We start from the raw sequence: 15,059 nt of genomic DNA, 5'->3' as shown, positions 1-15,059 counted from the left end.
GAAGGCAGTTCAAGGAACCATAAATTGAAAATAGCTCTAGGTACATGCAAGTTTACCATAAAAAAATGGTGAAACATCGAAGCTCGGTATTATGGTTGACGAAATTAGATTTGCAGGAAATACCACTTTTTAAGGTATTGGAAGCAAGCATAATTTAGAACATGTTAGCATATAGAGATACCGTACATTAAATCAAATATAGTTATTACTATCTGAAGCCTTTACAAATTGTTTCACCTAACGGATCATCAGAAGGTCTGCAAAAACATGCAAAAAAAGTAAAGAATCGATAATTCCTGAAAAGATATTAAATAATTACAACTGTAATTTAATCTGCAAAAATTTTTTTTGCAGATTAAATTACAGTTGTAATTATTTAATATCTTTTCAGGAATTATCGATTCTTTACTTTTTTTGCATGTTTTTGCAGACCTTCTGATGATCCGTTAGGTGAAACAATTTGTAAAGGCTTCAGATAGTAATAACTATATTTGATTTAATTTGCTCTGCTTTGATTTTATGCTTAGCATTGAGCACTTTTTTGTAGTATTGATAGTTTTCATTGTTTTAGAGATACCGTACCGTATCTCATAGGATAAGTAGGTTAGGCTTAGCCTACACACATTCAATCTTTATACCGTGCCAATGTCTGTCGTCTTCCCTTAAGGTTAAGATATAAAATGATATTTTGTAGGTCTGAAAAATTAAACTGTTAATATTCTGGTGCAAGATCAATCGTTACATTAGAAAGACAATTAAATATTTGTAAAATTTGCATTTTTTGTTGTCAAATGACAAAATTGCTGAAATGCAAAGACACTTGGGCTGGCAGCCCAACCACACAAAACACGTTTGAAAACTGGCTAAGCTCCTTGTAAATATTACTACACACCATAGTTTAAAAGATTTCTAGTTTGATTTCAACACATTTTCCTTACAAGAATAGGGCAAACCAGGGTAAAATGGGACAGGGGAAAAATGGGACACGTCTGGGTCAAATGGGACTGTTTAAAAAAGTGCTCAATTGTGGTGTATTTGTTTTCCATGATGTGTACTTTTGCTTTAATGCAGTATTTTATCTGTAGCTTTTAGATTTACACTTTTATAGGCGCAATGACCATTGACCAAGTGCACACTAAAATCACAAAGCAGTGCTTTTTTCTGCTTTTTTTCAAAAAAAAATAGCGGCAATGAATCATACAATATCACAGCGTTGAGTGGCCATGTCTATTCCAGCAATAAACCATTCTATATTTTATCTTTTTAGATTTTAAATACAAACCCATTAACTTTACTACTGCATCACCCACTGTTTATTGTTCATTTTGCTTTTTATTCATGCTACATGTCTCGAAATAGTGTTCATTTGTACATGAACATTTCATTTTGTTTGTTGTGTTAAATTAGCAAAATGCTTATTCTTTCAATATTATAAACTGTTATTTAAACTGTTATTATAAACTGTTATAAACTTCAATAAACTGTTATTTCAATAAACTGTCAATAAACTAAATTTTAAAAGTTGTTTCACTACAACCAGCAAATAAAAAAACGAGACAAAAGGAATTTCTTTAAGTGTCCTATTTTTTACACACCCCGGAAACATGGGACACTTTTTCTTTTTTAAAAAAAGTTGACCTTCCCGAGGTGGCAGCCTTGAAATTTTTATGGGCTTGTGCCACCCTTTGATTGTTTGCAAAATCTGCAAAATAATATTCATGCCAGCTGTAAGGTTATTTAGTCCAGCAACAGAAATAGTCATTTGTGTCCCATTTTATCCCGGTTTACCCTAATAATTTAGTAAGTGAAACTCGTTGTCGGCTATTGTTGTTAATAATTGGTTGTTTGTCAACAAGACTTGGGTGTCAAAAAAAACTGATGATGTTACATCTAACAACATGTGAGTGTTAAACAACGAGAAACACAGTTTTCTAAATCAAGATACTCCATTGCACTAGTTGTAAGCCTGGTTGAAAGTTTGTAATGACAAATAAAATGTAACAATGAAACAGCTTGGCTAAGCATTCAGAATATTCCTTTTTATACCTATAGTACCCAATTAAGAGAAGAGAGACATCCTTTACTTGTGATTAGCCTATGCATAACAGAATTCGGAGCTAGTGTACATGTACAAGTCTCTGCCCTGGTCATAAATGCTATGACGGGAATATATGTCAAAGATTGGAAGTGACGAACATATACAGGGTCAAATATATGAGCAGTAAAGCAAAGGTTTAGTAGTTTCACCTTGTATTTTTGGTTGATTCCAATGTATGATGTGGTATTTTGACCAGGGCGGAGACTTGTATACCAGCTTTTAGAATTCTCCAATTTTAATTTCCTAGCCTTTGTTCTCAATAAAAATTGCTCTTCCAATAGAGCTCTTTCAGACTTAGGTTAATAGGAATATTCGATCAATTGATTTGGTATCTAGGATTAACTTAATTTATTTCAGGGCAAAGCAGTACTTTACTGGCTGAATATACTGTATTAATATTGCAATTTAGGTAAATTAACAAACTAAATATAAATACAATTTAAGAAATCAGACGTTTACAATCTGAAATTTATACTCTGTGACAAATTTAGACAACTTCACAAATCTAGTAGTCAATAGTTGAGTTTGATAAATTAGAGCAACATATTAGATTAGTATCTATAATGATTAACTTGACTTGATTAAAACTTTGTGTTAATTTTACTTTGGGCTGTGCTACTTTTTCACCTGTATTTTAAGATGCCGTAGTGACTATTTTTTGAGAAAAAATAATAATGTGAGAACTACCAGCTAGTCAGCTACATTCACTTTAATCAACATTTGTCAGTTTTCAAGCACAAACACTGGCTCTCTGATGAAAAACATATCAGTTTTTCCCTATACACTTTTGAAATTTTTGTGTAACTTGCCAATAAATTTTATTTTGTTCCACTGGGTTCAGCAGATGAACAACTACAAAAGTGCATTGGAGTGTTTTGGGATACTTTATATATAGGTATAATTCAGAAAAGCTAAAACACCCTATGTGTAACTCTGTCTTTTTGAAGTCACTAAAAGCTTCATGGTGCAAATGGGTAGGCTACTGAACTGTAAACTAGAATCACTCAACGTTTTTCAATTTTGTTCCACAAAATAATATTTAAACTGTGTTTTCACAACAACAGTTGCAATCTTGTTGGAGTCAGGAAAATGTAGAACTGACAAAATGGCAACATTACAATTTATTCAATAAAATAGTATATAAGTAAAAATTAACTCTGTGGCATTGACTACCTTGTTTCCATTTTGATTACTGAGATGGATGGCACTTTTCAAGCACGTCTTTGCACAGAATCAATGTGGTATCAGCACTAGTAACAACGAAAACGTAGTTTTTCCAACATACCTTAAAAAATATCATCATCATCATTTTCAGCCTGTGAGAGCCCACTGCAGAGCGTAAGCCTTCCTCTTTTCATGCCAATTTACATGATTATGTGCTAGTTCGTACCAATTGGTTGTATTGCATTGTTTGTCAATGTCGTCCCTCCATCTCACTTTTGGTTTTCCTTTCTTTCGTTTGGTTTCTCGTGGTGTCCATGTTGTTAATTTTTTAGTCGATCTATTGTCCTGATATCTTGCTATATGACCTGCCCAGGACCATTTTAGTTTCTTGATTGTGCTTAATATATCTCGTAATTTCGTTTAATTTCTGATCCATTTGGCAGTCTTTTTATCTCGCCATGTTAAACCCATCATGATTCGTTCATGTGCTCTCTGCATAGTTCTTAGTTTAAGTGTTAATTTCTTTGTAAGGTTCCAAATTTCTGCACCAATATGTAGCGGTTGGAAGGATGCATTGATCGTAGACTTGTTTCTTGAGAGAAAGAGGCAGTTTTGACTTAAATATCGAACTTGCTCTTCCGAAGGCTTGCCATCCAAGTGATATTCTTCTTTTGATTTCATCTTCTTTATTGGAGTTGGTTGTAATTTTTTGGCCAAGATATATGGCCTTCCATGCTGGCCCAGTGCAGGTTGGAAGGTGTCAAAAATATGATATTCTTCAATTGGGATTAAGCCAAATTTTTTCTGGTATGTCAATGATTTCTAATTTTTTGATGATTTATTTGTGACTAAAAATTGATAGGTTGCATGTTATCATCATTAAAATAAAATTATCATAATTTTGTGCTCACAAGGTAGCAGTCATGTGTTACATTTGAAAAACAAGCAAGTTATGGTAACAGAGTTAAAGATTATCGTTTTAAGCTTTTTAAACTACTTTTTTTGAACCAAATGTTTTTATGCTATGTCTTCAGAGATAAAAGTGTAACAGCATTTTGCAGCAGAACAGCAAATAAGTTGTTTATATAATATAATATTGTAGAAAGATATACAGTCGAAATCGGCTAGTCGCATATCGGTTAAGAGCATAAATCGCTTTAGAGCATAGCATTGCATAATCCCAAACCATTCCCATTCACTTGTGAAGAAAATTCGACGGTTAGTCGCATAATGATTAATCGCATAAATCGGCTAAGCGACTAGGAATTCTTGATAGATTTGTAGACTTTTATCACTTAACCGCATATTTCCTTTGGCAAAGCAAAGTTGCTCAAGATAACACCTCAAGACAGACAGTTAGCGCCTACATGATTTAAACAATAAAGTAAAACCGCACGAAAAAAGGCCTTCTCTTCTATGATTTGAGTACAGTGCTGTATGAATCACAAGACCACATTTCATTTATGGATTGTTACATCATAAACAAGTATCATTACGTCGCAGTACGAACTGTAGAACCACAAGACTAAGGAAAATCTAAATCGCATGATTAGTGAATTTTCTTTCTTGCTCGCTGAAGCGAATTCGTTACGGTTGGGTGATCACGGCAGCTACCCGAAAGCCACGAGGAACGCGCGTGAACAGTTGTTGCTGCGTCACACTTCGCTGACCAACAGCCAAACAAAGTAGTACCGTTATTTGGAATTCGGTTGTACAGTACTATTCTAGAATATTCTGTAAATCTCCTAACACTCCGGGTTACGTATTAAGGCTCAATGCCTTCGTTCATCGAAAAAGTCCAGCGGTCTGTTTTCACGCTTTTGCGTTAGATAAACGTTTGGTATTGACGTAAATCTTCTAAAAAATATCAAAGAAAAACAACTTCAATTTTTAGGACACGTGCTGCGAAAAGGAAAGTTAGAACATCTCTCTCTCACAGGCAAAATTGAAGGGAAGCGTGCCCAAGGCAGACAAAGATTAACATACTTAAACCAACAAACCGACAAAACTAACACCAACATACACCTAATACACAAAGCAAACAACAGAGAATCCTGGAAACTTTTCATACACGAGGCAGTCAATGCTTGGAATCAAGTGCGACAATAAAAGAAGAAGATTGACGTATAGGATACTGTCAAACAATGTAAACGGTTAAGCGCATATACCGTTTAAGCGCATAAAAAAGCTTGACAAATTGACTATGCGCTTAAACGATTTGAACTGTAATAGGCTACAATGCATTGTGAGGATAAAATTTACTGTGTTATTGCTTAGTTTGATTAGTATTTGCAATAAAAGCACTCTTGAAAACCAAATTTTTGCTGAATATACTTTTTAAATGGAAGTCTATTTGATGATAATCTTTTTCATGACAACAAATGTTACATTTTCCACAGAACTATTAAAATGGAGATATATACTTTCTGTGCTAATAATCGGAATGGCCCGTTTCGGTGAGTCCGATTCGGTGAGTTCCCTATTCGGTGAGAGCCTTTTTCGGTGAGAGCCGTTTTCGGTGATTTTTTTTTTAAATTATTGGGTACCGTAGCCTAATTATCATTGCCGTTATTAATAGGGTTAGGGGGTAAGGGTAGGGGTTACGGGTTAGGGTCTTATTTCAACGTTTAGCGACGTTAAAACGATGTAAAAGCGGCAGTGATAATTAGGCTATGGTACCCGATAATTTTCAAAAAAAAATTCAAAAAAATCACCGAATAGGGCTCTCACCGAAAAAGGCTCTCACCGAATAGTAGCAGACCCGCTAATAATATCAGTGCACACGGCACATCTTTAGACTTTTCACCTCAGTTTTTTGTATCCAGAATTGATGTTGCTGAATGTCAAAATGCTCTGCTTTTGAAAGATGCTTGTTAAATATAGTTACTTTGGTATAAAAGATATTAGTTACAAAAGAATATTTGCCTTGTATTTGTTTGTTTTACTGTAATGTTAGGATAAACAAACACCTCAAAAAGACCAATTGACCCTCACCGGCTAGTGTCGTTTCAAAATTTGGGTAGTTATCATGAAATCTATCTTTCCAAGGTTTGTAAATTTAATTTACCACGTGTTGCATACAACGATGCCTTTTGTATGTTGCATGGCTTACCTCGCTATGCTAGTTCCCGCACTATTCAAATTGAACAAAACGTCGTGACCTTTGGTGCAGTACTTCGCAAATCTCTTTACAACATTTATGTACAGTACAGTAGATGTCAATCTTCAAAAAATTATTACGTAAATGCTCTCTGCAATTCTGACGCTCTTATCAAATCGTCGTCTTTCAATGGTGCCATTTGCAGTTTACTCGACAGTTCTCTGCAACAGCATTATCTACTGACTGGGTTATTATGATTATTAATACTTGTAATCTTGTATTGTTTGTTTTTGTTTTGTTTTTTGCATGTTTGGTAGTAGGGCTGCGGAGTTGGAGTCGCAGTGCCAAGCGTTTTCAATGGAGCTGGAGCCTTTAACGCTGCTTGCTATGGAGCTGGCACTGGAGTCGTTAACTCCACTTACTTTGGAGCCGTAGCTGGAGCCTTTAACTCCACTTGCTATAGAATCGGAGCGGGAGCTACGATAAACGTAAAGGCTCAGGCTCCAGTTTTGGCTAAGAAACTCATGAGTTTTCTTGTCTTGTCATATAGATTTAATAAAATTATGAGATGACTGATTATGTCACATTTTGAAGCATTTTTCACTGAGCGGATTGTTTCGTTACACATCAACTAGCGAAATTATACATACAAATCATACCTTACATTAGATGTATGTAAACGTTGAATCAATAAAAAAATAATTCATTAAAATTATGTAAGCTAGGAAGCTGATATGCCACGTTCCACGAATTACTTGTAACTAAAGCGGAGTTACTACACTTTCCATATTTGTCGTTGTTTTGAAGAGCAGTGCTTTAAAAAAAACTCTATCTATTGCTGTTAGTTCTAAACAATTTACGTACATTGGACACACTGTTTTATTAAGCCAAAACCACTAGCATGAAGCTCGACAGTTCTGGAGCCGCAGCCACTGGTGTAAAGCCTGACAGCTCCGGATCCGGAGCCAGGCCTCTTTTATAGCTGCTCCGCAACCCTATTTAGAAGTAGGTTAAATACGCACCTATTGGTCTGATGCAAGTAAATAATAATAGCAAGACAAAAATTCTTATAGAGACAGCTTATATTTCTTCAACATCTACAAACGCATATTTTATTACATTGCAGTGAGGTAGTATAAGGCACGCAAAGTGATGGAGGCTGGCTCTGCTGTAGTAGGTCGAAAAGCCATCAGCTCCAGTGCCATCGATAAACTAAAAAAGAAGAAAAAGAAACGAAAGAAAGCCAAAGAAGGGAAAAGATTTTCTACCACTGGAAATCTGGAAAGCCCTGATTCTGACGGTAAGTTACCAACAATCATACTTAGTAGTGTTGACAGCCCTGGGGTACTTTTGGACTGCTTTGCCACAGGCGCTTCCTATCTGCTTAACGTCTTTTCTTAATTCGTCATATGATGCGTTTTTTGCCTCGCGGATTTAACCGCCATGTGATGTGTCTTTCTCCCCTGCTTTTGCTGTTTCATTCTTATGCATTTCGTTTTTCAATTCATTGTGCAGATCAGTTATTTATTTTCAATACAGCTGTAAAAAAAAAATACAGCTGTAAAATCAGTCATTTTTCGTTACTTGAAAAGGGCTAACATGTGTATGACCGAAAACGTTCATACTTTATGTTCACTTTAATGTATTATGTTAAATGCTGTGTGGTTGCTTGGTTTTATCTGTCTATGGGGGAAGAAAGTCACCTCTTTACCAAAATTGTACGTTTCAATAACAAACATTAAATATTTTAATATTGATGTTCGTCCATGATTTTTTACAGTTTAAGTTTATCGAAGACAAGTAGAATTGCATTTGATAAAGATTAGGGTGCAATGTTGAAGTCCCTTTTGGACCCCAACTAGCGACTCGACCTAAGTATCTGATATCACGCTTGCAACTTACCTAATGTAATTGTAATTTAGACCAATTTTTTTTCAATTACCATTATATATAATTAGTCTACAATTACACAAAAATTCTCAATTATAATTAAAATTGCATGAAAATGTCTAATTAATTACCGTGAATTCAGTTACAGTTGTAATTGATTCAACTCTGATTTGTTGTTTATTTTTATTGAAAGTTTGACAATTAGGCTAAATAACAATGAGAGCCAAAAATGAATTTTTCAGCCAACATAACCTAACCCTTTTTTGTCTATTTTTTTTTTATTATTTTGATCCTTATTTTTGCCTGAAAAGTTCTCAAACTCATTTATGTTTTGTAGTTAAGTTTTAAAGTTTGCAAAAAATACTGCAACTTAGAAGCAACCCAACTTATACGTCATTGATCTTCGATCACAGTGGATGATCCTCTTTTTCTTTAAAATGTCTATCAACTTTAAAAAACTTTAGTTGCTAAACTGGTTTTACTTATTGGTCATAAAGAATTGTTACTTTTCAAAGAACTCTTTTCTATTCCTACACCCAATTGAGTCCCAAAAATCAAACATGTTCATACTAACGTGATTTTCTGATAAAGTTTGTTAAAATGTAGCAAATTTTTATGATAATACATAGGATGTTTTGGTGAGGGTGCTTGCCAAAATTCAGAATATCTGAGAGAGTGATTATATCCTGGAACGGACCGGGTTATGGTCTGTGTTGGTTTTTTGTATGTAGTAGCCTACAGACCTAATATATCCCAAAAGGCTGTCTTTTTCTGGGACAAAATTCAAATCGACTTCCACTGTTATCTTGCTTTGTGAGAAAATCACTGCAAAGTTTAGCTCCAGAAGAAATTAAAATTGTACTCGATATGGGCTATTTTCAATAAACAGTTTTATCGTTATTTTAGCCAATACAATATGTCAAACAAACCATAAAAATCATGTGTTCGTTGACATAGGCTACAACACAGTTTATTTGTTTGCATGCGCATTGCTGCAGGGTTGGATCAACTTAATAACGTTAATGGATAAGGGTTTCTGTTAATGATTAAATAAGTGCTTATTTTTGACTGGCAAAACACTAAACACCAATTAACAGTGTCGCTGCTGTATGAGATATAAAATATTCGTCTTAACTCTGCGCTCGAAGAGTACGGTTCGACACCACTCATGAGCATGGGACTCTGGCACTTAAAGGCATAGGTCTACCTGAACTGAAGGTGGACACGAAGATTAGCTTCCTGGCCTTCACATCCACGTCATCCAAACCTTCATCCCGAAGGTGTAAGGTGGTGGATTCGACAAAAAATGGTGTATTGTCGAGTTGGTGCAAAATGTTTTTATTCCGACTTTTAAAATAAGCTATGCCGTAAACTAATCAATCCGTCTTTTTTGTTTTTCGGGTAATCGCCCTTCTTGTGTGAATCTGCCATAGCTGTGGTAACTACTTGGTGATGTAAACACAACGTTATTGCAGTTTTACAATGGTTTGTGACTTTTGATTTACGTTTCAATGACTTTTTCAGGAAGGACTAGGCCGCACAAATCACGCTCGGCACTTTCCTGTCCGCCGGAATACAACCAACAAACAAGCAGAAAGACAAACAGTAACGACTTGGTTGACGTCTGCCAAACTTTTAACGAAACCCTACGTTGGCTTCCTTTCATAGCCAAGCATTCTAAATCAGTTCCCCCCGCATCGTCCAACTCTCTTTTATTTGGGCCGACAGTGTCCAAGCTGAACTCGAATAGTTTAATAGAAAGCGCCGAAGAAGAAGAAGAAAGAATTGCAATTTATAAAATGAACCGAAGAAAGAGATACTTAGCCGCGCAGCAATCGCTGTTGGATTTATATCCTGACACTAAAGTGTATGCATCAGATGATACTGCAAAAGTGGATCACCGCAGACTGCCCAGTAAAACGTCCTTGTTCTCGTCCCCTCCATCAGACACCAACCCTTCTTCACCAAAAAGCACAACTGCTTACGAGCTAGTCGTACCGTCTATAGTTGCTAGCCAGGATAACATTTGCAGTAGGCCTACGAAAGTTATGTAACAAAAATAATAAATATAATAATTGAGATTACTTTTCATTTGATTTTGAAAAGCTTCGCTTTGCATGGTCGTTGACATAGTGTAGCTTCCCAATACTGAAACGGAAGCCTTTTTCTTCGCTCAAATGTTATTCGAGCAAATGAATATTTCTAGTGTCTTTGTTTCTGATACAGATTTTTAAATGTGAGTCGACTGTGAGCGAGCACCAGTCAATTTTTAGCATCACTTTGGTGTAAGCTTCCAATTTGACATTTTACGTTTTCGTTTTATTTTTTCAATATTTGTAATAGTTTTGCCCATTAAGTTGATAGCTTATCTCACCCTTGGTTTTAAAAGTGATGAAGTTAAACGTATCCAAAAATCTACCACGTTGTGTAACTTCAGGCTTTTTGTGAGCACTTTCGATAATGTGCTTTGCGTGGTTGCGTTTTGACCACCCGGGTTACCACCTCATGGTAATAACATAACTACTACAAATAACCGATCAGCATGACTACTTTACACCTGTGAGCTACAACGGTGTGTTTTTATATCCATGGCGTCGTTACGTTCGTTTAGGGGCTTTACAGTTTTAGTAGAACCGGAATAGTCGGCTGTATTATTGAATGTTGTGCTGTCTTCTGCACTGTGAATTAAGAGACTTGAACACATCCACGTTTGCTGACACAAATTCTTCATCATTTGTCTTTCCTACTTTTTTATTTGCAATAAAAGAGTACCGTATCTGTTATTATGTATACAAAAAGTCCTTAACGTTTGTAGAGTTTGAGTTAGACATGGTGTGTATGCTTCAGTTAGTAGATGGTCTGTGTTCAATCCGTTTGCGAATGTTTATTCCTAAACTGTTCCGGTGCCATGGCTGAGAAGCTTTTGATCAAAGGCGACAAACATCTAACACAGACTAATGAACTCTTTGAAAATGTAGGCCTACTCCATAAAGTTTTGTTTGCCAACAGACCAATTTCCACCAGTTTGATAATGATGATGCAATAATGTTGCACATTGATTGGCTGCAATGTAGAATGCAAGGTTGGCGTATTTTTAACTGAGCAATTAGCGAACCGACACACGCAATTTCTGCTCTGATTAACAATCATACGATGTTGATAGTTAATCAAGTTGGCGTTTTTGCAAGAGACATCGAACGAAGCTGAAACGATGTTAAAACAGCATTTTTTGTTGGCTGGGACAATGGCGTGTTTATGACCCTAACCACCTCTGGTTTATCCCCGCCCGTATTATGATTTCACGTTGTGTTTATCATGTCTCCTACGGACAACATTGTCTTCCATTGTTTATTGTGACTCACTCTCCTTGCTATTGTATCAGTTCCATCACTTAATCTACTTAAAGGTCGGCCAACACAACGCATAGGTCGTCTTTAGTTTTGTAATCGGAAGCACTTATTTTATTTAAAAAAAAAATTAGTCCAAAAGCAACGGCTTCAAGTGAAATTTTTAGTAAGACACGTAATTTAAAAAAAAAATAATTTGGGACCAAAACGAAATTTCGTTTCGACAATAGTCAATTTTTTTTTCACAACCTTCCTTCACAGAATGCCTACAAAGCAAACGAACAAATTGACTTTAATAAGTGAACTTTTAAATATCCTTACGTCTTTATTTTCAACAACGAAAGCTTTCCTGAGTCTGACAAATGCCGTGACGATTTGCTTAAGTGTAGCCTATAACGGCCTGCACAAATGTAGCCATTGATAAAATGCTTGTTTAATGTCCAATGTTTAAGATAACATTTGGATAGGTTTCTTTAAAAAATTGATGGTTGTCTTTTTATAATAATTACTTTGCACGAACGAAAGTAAATTAACTAATTCTTTGTCAATGAAAAGCTCTCACTTGAGTTAAATTTCATGTTTGAAGTGATTCAAGTGTACGCTACTTGTGTGCACAGTGACGTCATAGGTTCCAGAACAACGTGACCACTGTTGAAACAGGAATGTTGTTTTAGTGGAAATGTTTTACATTATCATTTCGTTGAAAGAGTTTGATGTAATTTGAAAAAAGAAAAAAACGCTTTAACTTCTTTTTTTTGAGTGTCCACACAGGTTAGAACTGTTCGAAACAAAATTGCGATATTTCGTCTCGATGTGAAATTGTTTGTTTTGTTTTTTTTTTGAAAAAAGCAACCTTTTGTTGTTGTGACCTTAAGACAAAACTGATTTGCATCATTCTGGCTTCAACAACATAGTCTGCCAAATATTTTGTAAAATTTTGTTTCGGCGACATAAAGAGCAATCGTTTCGAACAGCCCAGATACTCCTGCCCGATAGCCTACGTATCCTCAAAAGAAAAAAAAGAATATTGACTTGTACTTAATAATAGAGCCCAAAAATTTGAAAGTTTTAACTTGATTCATTGATGTTGATTTTCCAAGCCGGAATTTTTTTTAAATGTTATTATTACCATGCATTCTGTTAAAATTGTTTATTTTTGATGTCGATTTCATAGCAATAACACGAGTTTAAGTGAGGTATATTTTAACCTCACAGGAACACCTTGCAACCTTCTTTAAACCTTCACGGTTGAGTGAACTCTGGTTGATTGTTGCTTTTCTTTGATAATACAATTAGGCCTACCGTAAGTTCATTGTGTGAATCCATGTGACGTCAGTAATCTCAAATGACTCATAGTTCCCTTCCTACACAATGGATCCAAAGGCAAGTAAATATCTAATCACACAATGCCCAGCCAGTAGCGAATCCAAGAACACTTGGTCTCATGACCAACAAAATCGAGAAAAACTTTTAAGCTAACTGTTTGGCTGCAAAATTTCATAGGAAAAATAAGTGGAAAAAGATACAAAGGCAGACCATGAATGGTTTGGACAACAAACATCAGAAAATGAACAAAATTATTAATTCAATTTCAAAGTTTTAGGCCTGTGATAATACTGTACAAAAATTTCTTCATAGTAAATAATTGCCCACAACCTTCAACACGAGAAAGTACCACAAGTCACAAGAACGTAGTCGCGGAACTGCCGGGAAGGGGGACCCATTTCCGCCGAAAGTTTTATTTTGAACCCCAAAATTGGTTTTTAATGTGCTATTACAATGTTTTAATGACATTGTGTTGCATGCTGAATGATGTTTCATAAATATTTGACTGTAGCTATATTTTTAAACAAACTCTTTTTTCAAATATTAAAATGTTTTCCCCCCAACACTTGCTTTTGCCCCTTAAAATTTTTTCTACTCAGGTTACGTCACTGAAAAAACATGATGCTGATAACCACAACTCTTGTTATTGTCCGAGCGGAAATACAGTAGGATAGGCCAGGGATTCCCAAACTGAGAATCGCGACCCCCCAAGGGTTCGCGTAATTACAAACTTCAAGGGTCGCAGAAAGTATACCAATTTGCACAAGGTAGGCTACTGCATGTTAACCCTTCTGTGCGAGATGCTGTGACAGTTATTAACTTTATTAAGAGTCGCGCACTCAATAGGCTGCCCGTATTTTTGAAAATTTATGAGATGAAATGGAATCGGAGTTAAAAACTCTTTCACTGCATAGTGAAGTGGTTTTCAAAAGTCAAAGCTTTAAAAAGGCTAGCCAATTAACGTTGAAAACCGAAATCGTGATTTTTCCAACAGAGTAAAATTCAGTCTTGGTCCACCATTTTCGCAATGACATCTATGTAGCTTTTGGAGTTATGCCAAATGTCAGATTTGCTTGAAAAACTAAACAAATTTAATTTGTCTTTCCTAGGAGAAAACACCAATATTTTGCATTGAAATCTAAAATTGATGCGTTCATAAAAAAATTGAACATCTGGAAACAAAAATTTCAAAATGATTTATCTGAAATGTTCTTACTTCGCGTAACGTTCCAGCCTATGAGCCTAAACAACATTAAACCGGCCTTGAGACCTGCATTAATAAACACTGCGCCACGGCTGGACTTGCTTTGTTCACACTGAATAAATGTATTTGCTTTTTTGTTTTGTTTCCAGTAGGCCTAGGCTGCCTATGGCTATAGGCTTCGTTGTTCTGGTCGGAAACAAATAAAAACAAACTAAACTGAGAAATTGTTTTTGGTTTTCGATAGATTTAAGCTTTTCAATAAATATCACAAATGTATATTTCGCACTGTTCGTCCTTTTAATCGTAAGGAGCCGCGAAGCATTTTAGGAAATTAAAAGGGGTCGCGAGCAAAAAAGTTTTGGAAGCCCTGTTGTAGGCTTTTCACTATTTCTTTAATATCGAAGATCTGTATTTTTGGCTCGCTTTTACGCACAAATCAAAATGACCACTTTCTCGTGTTTTACGACGAATCAAGACCAGAAAAACTGTTTGCGGCTGTCTTGCAACATTATAAACGTTTTTGGTACAGTAGAAAATAATATTTAAACTTTAAACGCCAAAAAACAAAAAGTGATGTCGAAGCAATTTTACCTGAAAAGTAATTTTCAGGGTAGGGAAGAGGGGTTTGAAAGGAAATTTTAAAACTATTTTTAGAGGTTGTAAAGAAAGGGGCGTTCTTCCCGGCTATCAGCACAAGGCTTGCTACAAATCGGCTGCCGAGAAACATATTTTTAGAGGTCTTAGAATTATACTGTTGTATTCTAAAATCAAGGCTAAAGTTGAAATTAAAATTAACCCCTCCCCTAGTAAAGTTATTTTGTCGACAGAAATATCGCGACTCGACGACACCACTGCGCGTTTTTTTCAAATAGAATAGTTCGATCCGCTTGGTGGTGATAGGAGGCTATTGCAAAGGATTCATCTCAGTGT

At 35.6% G+C, this 15,059-nt stretch overlaps 1 protein-coding gene across 1 annotated transcript; it reads left to right on the top strand.

The window, feature by feature from the left end:
- On the top strand, positions 1 to 11,030 carry LOC145772914 (uncharacterized). The gene is made up of 3 exons (XM_082584766.1): positions 1 to 134; positions 7,489 to 7,662; positions 9,777 to 11,030. Exons 2-3 carry the CDS (start codon positions 7,515 to 7,517, stop codon positions 10,304 to 10,306), a joined length of 678 nt encoding a protein of 225 aa, XP_082440892.1. The 5' UTR covers positions 1 to 134; positions 7,489 to 7,514; the 3' UTR covers positions 10,307 to 11,030.
- Positions 11,031 to 15,059: the final 4,029 nt, after the last annotated feature.

Source organism: Aplidium turbinatum, chromosome 1 (genome assembly GCF_918807975.1).
Source record: "Aplidium turbinatum chromosome 1, kaAplTurb1.1, whole genome shotgun sequence".
Classification (NCBI taxonomy): Eukaryota; Metazoa; Chordata; class Ascidiacea; order Aplousobranchia; family Polyclinidae; genus Aplidium; species Aplidium turbinatum.
The sequence above is the reverse complement of the archived record's forward strand: the minus strand, read 5'-3'. Positions and strand labels throughout refer to the sequence as shown.